At 43.1% G+C, this 14,877-nt stretch overlaps 2 protein-coding genes across 3 annotated transcripts; both read right to left on the reverse strand.

The window, feature by feature from the left end:
• Nucleotides 1-3,020, reverse strand: LOC112065111 (gamma-crystallin C). Of its 2 annotated transcripts, none has more exons than XM_024124674.1 (3): nt 2,998-3,020; nt 1,461-1,703; nt 1-342 (listed from the first exon to the last, which is right to left on the reverse strand). In XM_024124674.1, exons 1-3 carry the CDS (start codon nt 3,004-3,006, stop codon nt 70-72), a joined length of 525 nt encoding a protein of 174 aa, XP_023980442.1. In that variant the 5' UTR covers nt 3,007-3,020; the 3' UTR covers nt 1-69. The 2 variants fall into 2 exon arrangements, with proteins under 2 accessions (XP_023980442.1, XP_023980441.1); XM_024124673.1 differs by lacking the exon at nt 2,998-3,020 and adding an exon at nt 1,810-1,818 and having other exon boundaries at nt 70-342.
• Nucleotides 3,021-10,761: 7,741 nt separating this feature from the next.
• Nucleotides 10,762-12,920, reverse strand: LOC102979384 (gamma-crystallin B). The gene is made up of 3 exons (XM_024124655.1): nt 12,887-12,920; nt 12,547-12,789; nt 10,762-11,102 (listed from the first exon to the last, which is right to left on the reverse strand). The coding sequence occupies exons 1-3, from the start codon at nt 12,893-12,895 to the stop codon at nt 10,827-10,829; spliced, it is 528 nt and encodes a 175-aa protein (XP_023980423.1). The 5' UTR covers nt 12,896-12,920; the 3' UTR covers nt 10,762-10,826.
• Nucleotides 12,921-14,877: the final 1,957 nt, after the last annotated feature.

The following is a 14,877-nucleotide window of genomic DNA, read 5'->3' on the forward strand; positions in this document are numbered from 1 at the left end:
GATTGCCAACAATACAGACTAAATACTTTATTAGGTTCCAAAATGAGAAAATGGTAGTGTGAAACTATTTTAGTATAAATCCACCACCCTCCGCAAAGATCCGGCCTTAGCATCCATGGCCCCCCAGTCGTGGTAGCGCCTGTACTCTTGGGGTCGCAGTAGGTACTGCCGGCCGCAGTAGTTGGGCATCTCATAGAGGACCCAGCAGCCCTCCAGCACGTGGAGGGAGCGGACCTCATTCAGGCGGAAGCGGTCCTGGATGCAGGAGCAGTCCTCGCTCAGCTCCACCATGAGGCCTTTGTAATCCTCTCTCTCATACAGCCGCAGTCTGTGGGAGCTTGTCTGCCCGGTCCACAAAGAGAAAGAGCAGAAAAAGCAAGCAAACACAATTAGAAGAAACCCAACTGTGAAAATAGTACATATGAGGCAAACTTTGAGGAAGTCTGAATGCTAACTGCACATTTTATGTCAAAAAGGAACTATTGTTGATGTTTTAGGTGTAGATAATAGTATTGCCATTGCTTAAGAAAGTTACTAATAAATTCTGAAATGCAAAAAAAGCAAGCAAACAAGAGATGAACTTGGCAGGTTGGGGCATGAGGGTGTCAGTGTCCAAACTGAGACTCTGAAATTGCTGTGAATGCTTCATATGGATCTGTGTTCTACTAGCATTTAAGAAATGCTCAATTTTCTACTTCTTATGTGAGAGATGGAATTTTTAAGAAGTTCAAGGTCTGGGTTAGAACCCATCACGAACTCAAATATCTTGATTCGTAATGCTGAATTCCATAATTTCTTGATTCCTAGGTGATAAACCTACATTTTGGGGGAAAACGATACATATTTTGCCTATATTTTAATATGAGTATTATCTCCCAAAGTTATATACATATACACATAAATATACCACTAAAACAGGATTTTAAAAAACCACATCCTTTGGTGGAAAATTTGTTTAAATAGTCTGAAACCAGAATTCAACTGATTTTACAAATTAAGAAAAATTACCTTTGCCAAAATTGGAAGATAGCTTTGAATAGCCTATATTAACAACAGAGTTTTCCATTTTTACTAGTCTGCAGTGGAAACTAATTTGTTCATTATCAATTCCTTTACTATAGGTAAAAATTAATTTGTTAGAAATACTGCCTTCTTAGGCCTAAACAGCTTCCCACTTGCAGGTTTGTTTTATATCCCATTGTGATATTACATTTGTTACAGAAAAGCTTTGACTGACCTAATGGCAGCAAAGTTTAAAAACAAAACTGACTCTTTCCCTAAGTGAATTCTTCCTTATATTCTCTGCTGTTTTTATGCCGGGATCTACCTGGGCTTTGGCAGCTACCCAAAGTCCACTGAACCCTTAGGTGAATTTAAAGGAAAACTTCCCGCGCCGTAACACCCATTAATAACAGAGTGAGGACACTCAGGTGGCATGATTGGAATCAAGCTGAACTCACGTGGGGGATGAGACAGCAGGACCGGATGGAGTCGTTGAAGCCCATCCAGTGCTGGTAGTCGGGGTAGTCGCCGCGCCGCAGGAAGTACTGGTGGCCCTGGTAGTTGGGGCGCTCGTAGAGCATCCAGCAGCCGCTGTCCACCCGGATGGAGTTGCAGCGGCTGAAGTAGGGCTGCAGGTTGGGGCAGTCGCTGCTGCACTCGTAGCAGCGGCCCTGAAAGCCCCGGTCCTCGTAGAAGGTGATCTGCAAAGGAAGTATAATTCAAAATTAAATCCTTTGCTCCCCATAATAGATCTTGTATAGAGGCATTTTCCCCCGCTTCATTTTATTTCACTTGTGTTCCGTTTACCTTCCCCATGGCTGGTTGACACGGATGATGCGAGTTCAGTGTGATGGGGCCCCAGCAGCGCAGCGGGTCTATATAGCAGGACGGCTGCTGTGTTGGCAAGAACAACACAAAAGGGGCCCCGGGGGTGAGTAAGGGGATTTTATGGATCCCTTTTACATGCTGCATTCAGTGGAAATGCCTGTCTAGTCTGCCCTCATTCTCTGGTATATTCTAACGCTGTCCTGTTCGGGCTCTGGATGAGTCCCTAGAGTTGCTTTTATTTGGATTCTTAGTGTTTTATAAATTTATCAGCACATCAGTCTGAACTTTTGACCTGAAACTCACGTCTCTATACATATGATTCATTTATGCCCTGTGTATTTTGGGGGAAAAATCCATGTCTTTATGGAAGTGCCCCAGAATTCCAGAGAGGCTGTGGGTGAAGCAGAATGCCACAAGCACTAATTTTCCTGGGCCACCGAGACCACTCAATCTTAAAACTGCTTTCTTCACAGGACTTGTCAATCCAGTACAGGACACAAATCTGGATTCTGATTTTTGCTAGTTTTGACAGTGCTTTAAGGCATAGCTTTTAACTTCCTCTTTGGTGAGTACGCTTCATGTAACTGGAAACCAGCCCCTCGTAGCCGACTTGTGATAAGAACAAAAAGAAAGGCTTTTATGACTATTGGGTTCAAGACTGAGAAGTATATTGCTTTATAGATTGCTTTCCCTTTACCAGGGGAAGGCAGTAAAGCTTCGTGGACTCAGAATGTCCACTTAGTAGCCACATGAACTTGGCAAGCCCCACAACCTCTCAGAGCAGGAGTTATTTCATAATACTTACCTCATGGGATATAGTATGTTGAATGAGAGAGAGAAAGAAAGAAAGAAAGAAAGGGCCTGCAGCCTGGTAGTCGGGGTAGTCGCCGCGCCGCAGGAAGTACTGGTGGCCCTGGTAGTTGGGGCGCTCGTAGAGCATCCAGCAGCCGCTGTCCACCCGGATGGAGTTGCAGCGGCTGAAGTAGGGCTGCAGGTTGGGGCAGTCGCTGCTGCACTCGTAGCAGCGGCCCTGGAAGCCCCGGTCCTCGTAGAAGGTGATCTGCACAGGAAGTATAATTCAAAATTAAATCCTTTGCTCCCCATAATAGATCTCGTATTAGAGGCATTTTCTCCCCCTTCATTTTATTTCACTTGTGTTCCGTTTACCTTCCCCATGGCTGGTTGACACGGATGATGCGAGTTCAGTGTGATGGGGCCCCAGCAGCGCAGCGGGTCTATATAGCAGGACGGCTGCTGTGTTGGCAAGAACAACACAAAAGGGGCCCCGGGGGTGAGTAAGGGGATTTTATGGATCCCTTTTACATGCTGCATTCAGTGGAAATGCCTGTCTAGTCTGCCCTCATTCTCTGGTATATTCTAACGCTGTCCTGTTCGGGCTCTGGATGAGTCCCTAGAGTTGCTTTTATTTGGATTCTTAGTGTTTTATAAATTTATCAGCACATCAGTCTGAACTTTTGACCTGAAACTCACGTCTCTATACATATGATTCATTTATGCCCTGTGTATTTTGGGGGAAAAATCCATGTCTTTATGGAAGTGCCCCAGAATTCCAGAGAGGCTGTGGGTGAAGCAGAATGCCACAAGCACTAATTTTCCTGGGCCACCGAGACCACTCAATCTTAAAACTGCTTTCTTCACAGGACTTGTCAATCCAGTACAGGACACAAATCTGGATTCTGATTTTTGCTAGATTTGACAATGCTTTAAGGTATAGCTTTTAACTTCCTCTTTGGTGAGTACGCTTCATATAACTGGAAACCAGCCCCTCGTAGCCGACTTGTGATAAGAACAAAGAGAAAGGTTTTTATGACTATTGGGTTCAAGACTGAGAAGTATATTGCTTTATAGATTGCTTTCCCTTTACCAGGGGAAGGCAGTAAAGCTTCGTGGACTCAGAATGTCCACTTAGTAGCCACATGAACTTGGCAACCACACAACCTCTCAGAGCAGGAGTTATTTCATAATACTTACCTCATGAGATATAGTATGTTGAATGAGAGAGAGAAAGAAAGAAAGAAAGAAAGGGCCTGCAGCCTCTAATATTTGAAATCTTGTCTGGCCCTCAGAGCTAGGCCATATTTCCCTATTAGACATAAACAATCTCACAAAATACCAACTGAGGCAAGGTTACCCTGAGACCGTAATGAAATGAGACAAAATAAGTCGACTTCATAATTTTGTCTAAGCATAGGCAAAAACAAAGCGAATATACCACCCACAAAAAACCAGACACAGGCCCTCTCTCAGCCAAAATGATTAACTGCTACTTCTTTATCAATTGCAGCTTAATCCTTGTTCTTTGCTCCCTTCCCCATGAGTAGATCTATTAAGATATCCAATCATAAAATTACCCTTGCTGTCTGACAACGTCCAATTTAGTGAACTCCTGCTTTTTATTTTATTGTTTATTTTATGTTTTTTTGACCGCACCATGCAGCATGTGGGGTCTTAGTTCCCTGACCAGGGTTTGAACCCGTGCCCCCTGCAGTGGAAGTGCGGAGTCCTAACCACTGGACCACCACGGAAGTCCAACTTCTGCCTTTTTAGGCACTTCTCCAAGTCACCCAACCAAAGTACAAGTCCTATCATAGCTCTTTCTAACCCTCTTACGGAGATAGTCCATGCTTCCCCATGGTGTATGTTCTCTCTGTCACTGTAACCAGTAACAAACTCCTTTGTTTCACAACAGGTGTGTCTGGTGGCTTTTGGCTAAAGGACATTGACCTGAATAAATGGGATTATGTGTTTAATGTGTTTGGCACATACTTGGCACAAATGAGCCCTGAATAAACGTTTGATATTAGTAATAGTGAGACATTATTAAGGATGACTTCAGCCCATTTGTCTCTCTCAAAAATGTTCAATCCTCTCAAAGATGCCTGAAAAATGTCCCCATCACAAAGCCATTTTGTGGTAAAAATGCAGATTTGGAAGGAACTTTAGAAATCATCTAGTGTTTTTCAAACTCCAGGGTGGTTTAAGAATCACCTGTGCTTATTAAAAATGCTAATTGCCACGCTCTACCCTCTTCTGAGACTCTGCATCATTAGATCTGGAAAAGACTCTAGGAATCTGTATTTTTAACCTGCAGTAGCAGGTTGTTCTTGGACCAAACTTTGAAAAATACTACTCTGATCTATTCCTTCTTCTTTTCTTTTCTTTTCTTTGTGTGTGTGTGTGTGTGTGTGTGTGTATCTGATTTACAGTGTTTTGTTAGTTTCAGGTGTAGCGATTCAGTTATACATATTTTATATCTATTCTTTTACAGATGCTTTTCCCTTATGGGTTATTGAGTACAGTCCCCTGTGCTATATATGAGGTCCTTGTTGTTCACTATTTTATGTTTACTAATGTGTATATGTTAATCCCAAACTCCTAATTTATCTCCCCACCTCACCGCCCTGCCATCCATCTTTACTTTTGTATTCTCACTAACTGGAAAAATGAACTGGCCCATAAAGTTTACTCAATAAATGTCTGGGGGATATGAGCGTTATTCCCTCGTCTGAAATTCATCGTTGTAATAGTCCACGGGACCTCTTTCAAATGCTCAGCACAACAGGCCTACACACTCACATCAAAGTTCAGCATTTGCAACTTTCAATGTGTAGGATGACACAAGCACCCTGCATTTGATCTATTTAATGGGCATTTATAATAGGCGAGATGAGTGAGCAAAAGGGAGAAAACAGAACTGTGCTGTCCCCTAAGCCCTCTGCTCCTTCGTACTTCTAATTTTATGTCTCCTGAGATGCCAAATTACTGTTACAACAGCGGTGTCCGATTCCAGAGTTTTGCTAGTGTCTGAGGTCCAGTCAACTGTTGACCTTACTACCCACATGCTTGCTTCCGAGTATTGATAATTAACATAGCATTTGTATCATATACGTGCTTGGGTAAATGAGAAGAGGTCATTTGGCTGGTGGCAATGTAGACCAAACTCTCCCAAACAAGGAGACTGGGTAAGGACCCGGAGATCACGATCATAACACCAGCCTCTGGTTCTCTTTCTCGGCTTGTCTTTGATGGCCATTCAGTAACTGACATGAAGACAGGAAGCAATCATTGACCCACCTCTGCTCAACTCCTATGGCATTCCTCTTGGAACAAATGAATTTTCATGTTAAAAATGTGAAATAAAATTCATATTTTATGGCAAGGCAAGAAAAATTTCAACATAAAAATTCTTTTCTGCACTTTGGCCTCCCCTCTCCCCCCAGCATTGTGTATCTGCATTATACATCAACCAAACCTCCCCCATCATCAAGAATACCTGCTCAACCATAAACAGCAACTTTCTCCAAGCACCAAAAAGGAAACTCCTTAAAAGATAACATTCCTTCTTTTTGGTTTTCTTTTTTTTTTTTTAAAAGATGGACCAAAATCCACAAGGTGAAATTTACATTTATTTATTTATTTATTTATTTTTGGCTGTGTTGGGTCTTCGTTTTTGTGCGAGGGCTTTCTCTAGTTGTGGCAAGCGGGGGCCACTCTTCATCGCGGTGCTCGGTCCTCTCACTACCGTGGCCTCTCTTGTTGCAGAGCACAGGCTCCAGACGCGCAGGCTCGGTAGTTGTGGGTCACAGGCCTAGTCGCTCCGCGGCATGTGGGATCTTCCTAGACCAGGGCTCGAACCCGTGTCCCCTGCATTAGCAGGCAGATTCTCAACCACTGTGCCACCAGGGAAGCCCCGGTTTTCTTTTTTAAATAAGTATTTATTTATTTATTTTTGGCTGTGTTGGGTCTTCCTCCTTGCTGTGCGCAGGCTTTCTCTAGTTGCGGCGAGCGGGGGCTACTCTTTGATATGGTGTGTGGGCTTCTCATCGCTGTGGCCTCTCTTGTTGTGGAGCACGGGCTCTAGGCGTGCGGGCTTCAGTAGTTTTGGCTTCTGGGCTTCAGTAGTTGTGGCTCGAGAGCTGTAGAGTGCACGCTCAGTAGTTGTGGCACACAGGCTTATTTACGCTGTGCCATGTGGGATCTTCCCAGACCATGGCTCGAACCTGTGTCCCCTGCATTGGCAGGTGGATTCTTAGCCACTGTGCCACCAGAGAAGTCCAACATTCCTTCTTGATCTTGTAAATGGTCACGTGGCACACCACGATGGCGCTTAAATCTGGATTATGTAAACTGTCAATAATATGTCATTTAATGTACAGCCCTCTGTCTCAGAAAACTTATATATACACTGTGTCTTGACTTCTAACAGGCAGACAGTTCTCAGAACTTCCTGAGGTGCTCTTCCCAGGTTATAATCCTCAAATTTGGCTCAATAAAATTTTCCAATTCTTTCTTAAATTGACTGATTAAGTTTTCATCGACAAGAACAATACGTCTCGGGACTTCCCCGGAGGTCTAATGGCGAAGACTCCACGCTACCAATTCAGGGGGCCAGAGTTCGATCCCTGGTCGGGGAACTAGATCCCACATCCACGCTGCAACTAAGAGTTCGCACGCTGCAACAAAGAAGTCCACATGCTGCAATGAACATCCCACGTGCTGTAACTAAGAACTGGCGCAGCCCAAAATAAATAAACAAAAATATAATAAATAGTTGAAAAGAGGAAACAAAAAAAATACGCCTTCTTGTTTAAGCAACAGGTGGTTGTGACTGTCACTTTTGCTTTAACAAACCCACAAAGAAGATCATTTGAACTCCAAAAGTCCAGAGGGAATGGAATAAGACACCTGCTTACATCAGGACCTACCCCTTGACAATGGGGAAGGGAAACTGGAGAGGGGAACCATAGTGAGGAGAACATTTTGAGGGTGTAGCTCAATAGAGTGGGTCTTGACACTTTTATGGAATAGCTGCTACTTCAGTTTCTGTGCTTGGTGGAACTTTTATAAGGCTAGTCCAGAAGACACTGTGGATTCATAGGGAGAAAAGAGGAAAAAAAGGGAAGAAAAAGCTTTAAAATATGGACTTATAACAAGTTAGGATATATAGGAAATACTAGTGTGTGTAGGTTATGTAGGCTGATACCAGGGTTCTCTCGAATTGTTGGTTCATCTTCATGGGGAGAAGGTTAGTGGGATCCTGTAGGGTATCCCTTCTCTACTTTCACCTCAGACACTCATCTCTTCAAGGTACCAGTGTTTAGAGAGAGGATAGAGAGAAGGAGGAAGGGTAGATTAGGAGTTAGTTTGGGCATAATGTCTCCCCCTGGCCACCCCAAACTGTTGACCTTTTCTTCAAGTTGGGATTAGAGGGTGGATAGCATTCTCTTTGCCTGTGCCCCAGGAAGGGAAGCAACTTGCAAACTTGATCAATGAGATCCAGGGTCTCTAATTTTATGTGCCTTCAGTTCAGGTGTTTCAGGATAATTTCCATGTCTGATGCCTGTGATTTTATGCCTACTAGGCAAATAATGTAAAACTTGGCACTCCAAGCAGCTTTTGGCTTTCTCATTCACGTTTGCTGTATTATTATTGGCAAACAGAGGACCCTGGCTAATGTCTCCAGGAAGCCAACACTAGTTTTGGGAGTTTAAAGGTTAAAGAACTGAGATTTAGGAACAATTAATATCAAATAATACAAGAATCTATTTTCCAGGGAAGGAACCTTTATAAAGAGCCTTACCATGTGCCCCAGTTTGCCTGGAACGGTCCTGGTTCATGCTTCTTGCTCCAGTGTAATCCTTAATAGAACAAACTCACTCTCAAAAATGACTCAGGATAAGCAACAAATTATATGCTTGCTCTGATAATAGCCACTTGGGTGGTGGATATAGAGCCCTTGAAGGTGTGAGATGGAAGGAGACTCTACAGAGAATGAACGACCATGTGGGTACATCTAAGGACAGGTAAGAGAAGAGCAAGGAAGGGAAAGACCAGGCCTCCCAGCAGCAGGTTGGAGCTTGCAGTCTAGAGCAGGGTCATCCAATATTAAACTTGATATTGTTGTGCTGTTGTGATCTAAACTTGCATCTCTCCCCTCACAACCTCTATAACAAAGCTTGCTGCACACATTAATGCTTTATGTGAGAAATGGTTCAGGAATTCAAGGAAAAGGCACTATGTCTCCACTTTGGGTCAGTGTGGATCCACTCCATGACAAGGCAGGAGTTCAGAGTGGAGAGTAACTGGGAAAAGCATAAACAACTCATCTCCTCTCCAGAATTCCAAGAAACATTGGGTATATGTGTGTTGGAAGAAGTGGGTACATAAGCCTCCCACCTGCTGTGAGATGAGCTTTGAGCCATTTATTAGAATCTCAAAGGATGGGGTACTTCAGATGAATTTTGACCTGAAGCTGTCAGCTTTACTGGGGAACTTTATAAGAAACAGTCCTAAGAACCGTATTTAATTATTGCAGGATGTTATTGAGGACATTGTTTACTCAGTATCTTCCTTACTAGGACCCACAAGAAAATTTTCTTTTAGGTTTCAGTACTGGGAATGGTTAGGCTAGTCTTGAATAATTAATTTATTTGTCTTATGGACTCTGTCAGTCATGGAACTGATCATCTTTCCTTCTATGTCTTGGCTGCTGGATCCAAATCGGTTCTAACTTCAGCCACCAAAGTGCCTTTATAGCAGCCAGTTTGGGCTCAAACTTCACTCCTGGCTCCATCTCTCTCTCTCTCACTCACTCTTGTGTTTCTTCTGACCCAATTTTTTCATTCACCTATTTTTAATTTCTTTAATTTATTATGTCGTAATTTTTTATTAGTGACCTTAATCTATGTTTTTAAAATAAAGAAAACAACTCAATCAAACAAGCAAACTTCTCCAGAATATTTTAATGCCCTTTTTTGACTTAGTATTATTTTTCTTTATTATTATTATTATTATTATTTTGGCTGCATTGGGTCTTCATTGCTGTGCGCAGGCTTTCCCTAGTTGTGGCCAGCAGGGGCTACTTTTCATTGCGGTGCCTGCGATTCTCATTGCGGTGGCTTCTCTAGTTGCAGAGCACGGGCTCTAGGTGCATGGACTTCAGTAGTTGCAGCACGCAGGCTCAGTAGTTGCATGATGCGGGCCCTAGAGTGTGCAAATTTCAGTGCTTGTGGCATGACGGCTCTAGAGATCAGGCTCAGTAGTTGTGGTGCACGGGCTTAGTTGCTCCATGGCACGTGTGATCTTCTCAGCCCAGGGATGGAACCCGTATCCCCAGCATTGGCAGGAGGATTCTTAACCGCTGCACCACCAGGGAAGTCCCTTATTTTTCATATATGGTCACAGTACTTTACTCCTATTAAAATGATGGGAGGCAGGGACTTCCCTGACAGTCTAGGAGTTAAGACTCCATGCTTCCACTGCAGGGGGTGTGGGTTCGATCCCTGGTAGGGGAACTAAGACCCACATGTAGCGTGGCCAGAAAAAAAAAAAAAAGATAGGAGGCAGAGTTTTCCTATGTGCATATGGTTTTTCATAAATATCCTGAAAATTTTGTACAAAGCACATATAGCAAAGATACCATGAATTCCATTGGGAAATCTCGTGGAGGTAGGAGGTATTGGAAATGGGAGAAAAGGGATAGAGGCTGTTAGAAGGATAAGGAGTGCAGTAGGTAAGAGGACCAGTTCATTCATTTGTTTGTTTATGGAGCTAAAGTAAGAGTCTAGATGAGAATGCCTTTCCGTTTCAATTAAGACTTGGACTATATAGGGAAGATGGTGAGGATAACCTGGAGGGATAACTTGAGGTGTTTCAATAAGTACTTGTTTATTATTGTAACTGTAAATATAGCCTTGTAAGACTAACCATAAATGGGTTGAGCCCAGTTGAACTGAACTTTGAGCCTACATGGCCTAGCCTTTAAAAGAATGCTGGCAATAATATCCTCAACTTAATTCCCCTTATAAGAGGTTGTTCCCCATCTTGAAAACATATGTTATCATGTCTGGCCAAGTGCCATTATTGCTTTTGAAGGCCTAATAGATGAAAAGAAAGGCAGGACTCTATTAGTGCCAGAAACACAAGCTAAATGTTTTATTAGATTCTAAAGGAGAAAAGTGGAGAATGAAAATACTTCAGTAAAAATCTGTCACCCGTCTTAAAGAACCAGCTTTGGCATTCATCGCCCCCCAGTCAAGATATCTCCTGTACTCCCCTGGCCTCAGGAGGTACTGCCTTCCCCTGTAGTTGGGCAGCTCGTAAAGGACCCAGGAGCCCTCCAGCACATTGAGGGAGTGGATCTCATTGAGGTGGAAGCGGTCCTGAAGAGAGAGACAATCGTCTGTGATCTCTGACATCTGTCCTCTGAAGTCATCTCTCTCATAGATTCTCATTCTGTAAGTGCCGGAGTGCTAGGGTGGCAGACAGAAAAGAAAAAGTAAGTGAACACAAATTGAGAGAAATTAAAGTTCCCTTAGTCCAAGTCTGCTTTCACCACAGCCATGTCGCAGAGTTAAGGAGCCTTCCTGGTCCACATCGCCCACCCGTGCATCTCACGGTGGATGGGCTAAGCTAGGAACAGAACTTAGCAGCTCTTCAACTGCTACGCACCAGTCTCTGTCCTTGGGAATTCAGGTTTGTCTAAAATAAAATTGATCATTTTAATGCTTCTTATTAGAGAGCGTCCCTCTCAAAGGAGAAAAGTGAGCGTCATTGGAAAGTGAAGCCTCATTTGATATATTACCCTTGCTATAAAGGAATCAACATTTAGCTATTTTCTGTAAGACTCATGTTTTGGTTTTCATGCATACTATGGATTATTAAGCTCTTGTAAAAAAAATAAGATGACACATCTTCTCTACCTCTGTTTTCATAATTTCATTTTCAGTTCAAATTTCCACCTATGTGACCCTTAAGCTTCCTTTCTGGCCTCCTACCCTTCACTTCCTCATTCCCTCAGCAGCAGGAATGGTCTTCTTGCAGCTCTGTTTGGATGACACCATATCTCATTCTCCCGCACTTCTGCACATTCTTCTAAGAACTCTGCCATCACTCTCTAGGAAAGACTGAATCTCAAACCTTAGTTTTGGATGTGGCCTTTCCTCTAATTTCTACCTCTAGGTGAGCTAATAGGTACTGCCTACAAAATCAGAATAGAAGCCAGGGTGCCTGTCTTCTCTAGGAGGATAATCAAATAGAAAAGTAAGCCAAAGCAAGCACAAGTATTTTTATCAATTAAACAGAACCAGATTGTATTTATAAGTTGTGATATATTGGATTTCTGAGTTGATATGGCTTGGAATGACCACTTTAAGAAATTATATCTTGGAGTGGGAGTTTGGGGCTAGCAGAGGCAAACTATTATATATAGAATGGATAAACAACAAGGTCCTACTGTATAGCCCAGAGAACCATATTCAGTATCCAGTGAAAAACCATAATGGAAAAGAATATAAAAAAAAGAATGTATGTATGTATGCATAACTGAATCACTTTGCTGTACAGCAGACATTAACAGAACACTGTAAATCAACTATACTTCAATACAAAAAAGGAAATTATATCTCGAACAGACGATAACCTCAGTCTCTTTTATGTTCTGCTTTTTGTTAATGAGTCTTTTCATTTTTGATTCCGTTTAAAACATGAAAAACTGGGACTATGTGATTTTTAAAAAACCACCACAGAGTTCCTGAAGAATGGCTTGCTATCTGGGACCCCCTTCTAGAATGGACTGCATGCACTGGGCTCACTCCCCCTTTCTGCTCTCCAGTTGGAACGATTTGGTTGAAGGACGACAGTTTTTAATGGCTTTGATTTCTAAAGAGAGGAAGGCAAAGACAGAGCCACACTCACCGGGGGGATGAGGCGGCAGGAGCGGACGGAGTCGTTGAGGCCCATCCACTGCTGGTAGTCGGGGTAGTCGCCGCGCCGCAGGAAGTACTGGTGGCCCTGGTAGTTGGGGCGCTCGTAGAGCATCCAGCAGCCGCTGTCCACCCGGATGGAGTTGCAGCGGCTGAAGTAGGGCTGCAGGTTGGGGCAGTCGCTGCTGCACTCGTAGCAGCGGCCCTGGAAGCCCCGGTCCTCGTAGAAGGTGATCTGCGGAATGGAAGATGTGGAAGCATGAAGCGATTCGCACCCCCGCTGAAGGTGCCGCGAGGCGGCAAAGGTTGAGCATCAGGTACCCAGCACTTACCTTTCCCATTCTGCAGAGAGGGAGCAGGAGGTGTTCGCTGGATGCTGTCTGGGACTAGGGGGAGGGCCGCTGTATAAATAGCAGCCCTGACTGCTGCCTCCGCAGGAAATCACACAACAGGAGCCCATTTCGGTGAGTTAAGGGGATTTGCAAGCTCTCCGCTCTCCCTCCCCCTGGTCACTGTGGTTAGCTGAATGTTTACTCTTATTCTTTCTGGTAGGTTCGGGTTTTTCTAATTCACAAAAGCTGTTGTTGCCACCAAAATGAAAAGTCTTTAGCGTTTAGAAGGATGAGCGAAATTCTATCCCCATGCTTTTATTTTATAGCCTAGTCTGCTTAATTGACTCCTTAAACGGTAATTAAACTAAACCACGTGGTCTGCTCCGGGACTGGTGTTTGAAAACAAAACAAAACAAAAATAGTTCTTGAAAACCAGAATTTAAATAATAAGAAATCTTAAGGAAGAGGGAATCAAGTAATCTGTGAAAATGCTTTGAAGAGCATGAAGTGTAATTCAAGTTCAAGATTCTGTGATTGAAAGCAGCTTGTTGTGGCCTTCCTTTCTCACATCTCCCTTGGGGCCTACATCCTTCCTTCTGCTGATGGCTGCCCAGAGACTTGCTCGCTCTTTGGGGGTCCCTGGCCTCCTTCAAATGTCCTAAGATCTATCTTTTCTCTTCACCATGATAAACTCTTGCTCACTTGATAAGGGTGATTTGAGTTAGTGTAAGGAGTAATGTAGAAACCCTCAAGGTACAACACCCTCTACTTCCTCAGACTTTTGAGATGCTAGACAGCACCAGACAGCAGAGCATCTTGATAGTATGGATTTCACAGTGTGATATGGGGACCTCTAAGGTCCCCAAGACACTTTCAAGGGGTTCATATGGTCAGAACAGTTTTCATAACAATACCAAGATGTTATTTGCCCTTTTCACTCTTATTCCTTCACAAGTGTACAGTGGAGTTTTTCCAGAGGCTACATGACATTAAAGAGAATTGGTAAAATGTAAAGCAATTCCAGTCTTTTCATTGTTTTTGCTTTGGAAAATATGGTTATTATTCATAAAATATGTTATTTATGTTAACATGTAATAGGTTTACTACCTAAGGCTCTTCCTATAAAAAGGGGAACCCACAGTGAGTAGGAGTCCCTCTATTGGAATAGAACCAACACAGTATCCAGCAGATACCCAGGCCCTGACATGACCCTGCATGGGACGATAAAGTGTATAGGTGGCCACAGGCTGGCTCCAGTCTATTTCATAGCCTATGTCATGTGACATTGTAGAATTCATCCTGACCTCTTGCAAAACTGGTGGCAGCACTAACAGAGCCCTGAGGCAAACAATTAGATTAAGACATTTTAGGGATCAAATAAAATACTAGAAATAAAGCAGGACGTCCCTCGGTATCCGTGGGATTGCTTCCAGAACTCCCGTGGATACCAAAATCTGGAGATGCTCAAGTCCCTTATACAAAATGGAGTAGTATTTTCATATAACCTACACAATCTGCCCATAAACTTTAAATCATCTCTAGATTACTTATAATACCTACTACAATGTAAATGCTGTGTAAGTAGTTGTGAATACAGTGTAAATGATAGGTAAATAGTTGCCACCCTCTAGGTGGACACAAAGCACCGAGCTGATCTCCCTGTGCTATGCGGCTGCTTCCCACAGCTATCTATTTTATGTTTGGTAGTGTGTATATGTCAATGCCACTCTCTCACTTCGTCCCAGTTTACCCTTCCCCCTCCCTGTGTCCTCAAGTCATTCTCTATGTCTGCGTCTTTATTGCTGTCCTGCTCCTAGGTTCTTCAGAACTTTTTTTTTTTTCAGATTCCATATATATGTGTTAGCATACGTATTTGTTTTTCTCCTTCTGACTTACTTCACTCTGTATGACAGACTCTAGTTTTAATGGCTGAGTAATATTCCATTGTGTACATGTACCACATCTTCTTTATCAATTCATCTGTTGATGGA

The sequence above is a fragment of the Physeter macrocephalus genome, chromosome 2 (assembly GCF_002837175.3).
Source record: "Physeter macrocephalus isolate SW-GA chromosome 2, ASM283717v5, whole genome shotgun sequence".
Classification (NCBI taxonomy): Eukaryota; Metazoa; Chordata; class Mammalia; order Artiodactyla; family Physeteridae; genus Physeter; species Physeter macrocephalus.

Coding starts and splice junctions, on each gene's coding strand:
- LOC112065111 (XM_024124674.1), bottom strand. Junction 343..1,460: donor CCTGCTGTCTCATCCCCCAC/GTGAGTTCAGCT, acceptor TGGACCGGGCAG/ACAAGCTCCCACAGACTGCG.
- LOC102979384 (XM_024124655.1), bottom strand. Junction 11,103..12,546: donor CCTGCCGCCTCATCCCCCCG/GTGAGTGTGGCT, acceptor CTGCCACCCTAG/CACTCCGGCACTTACAGAAT.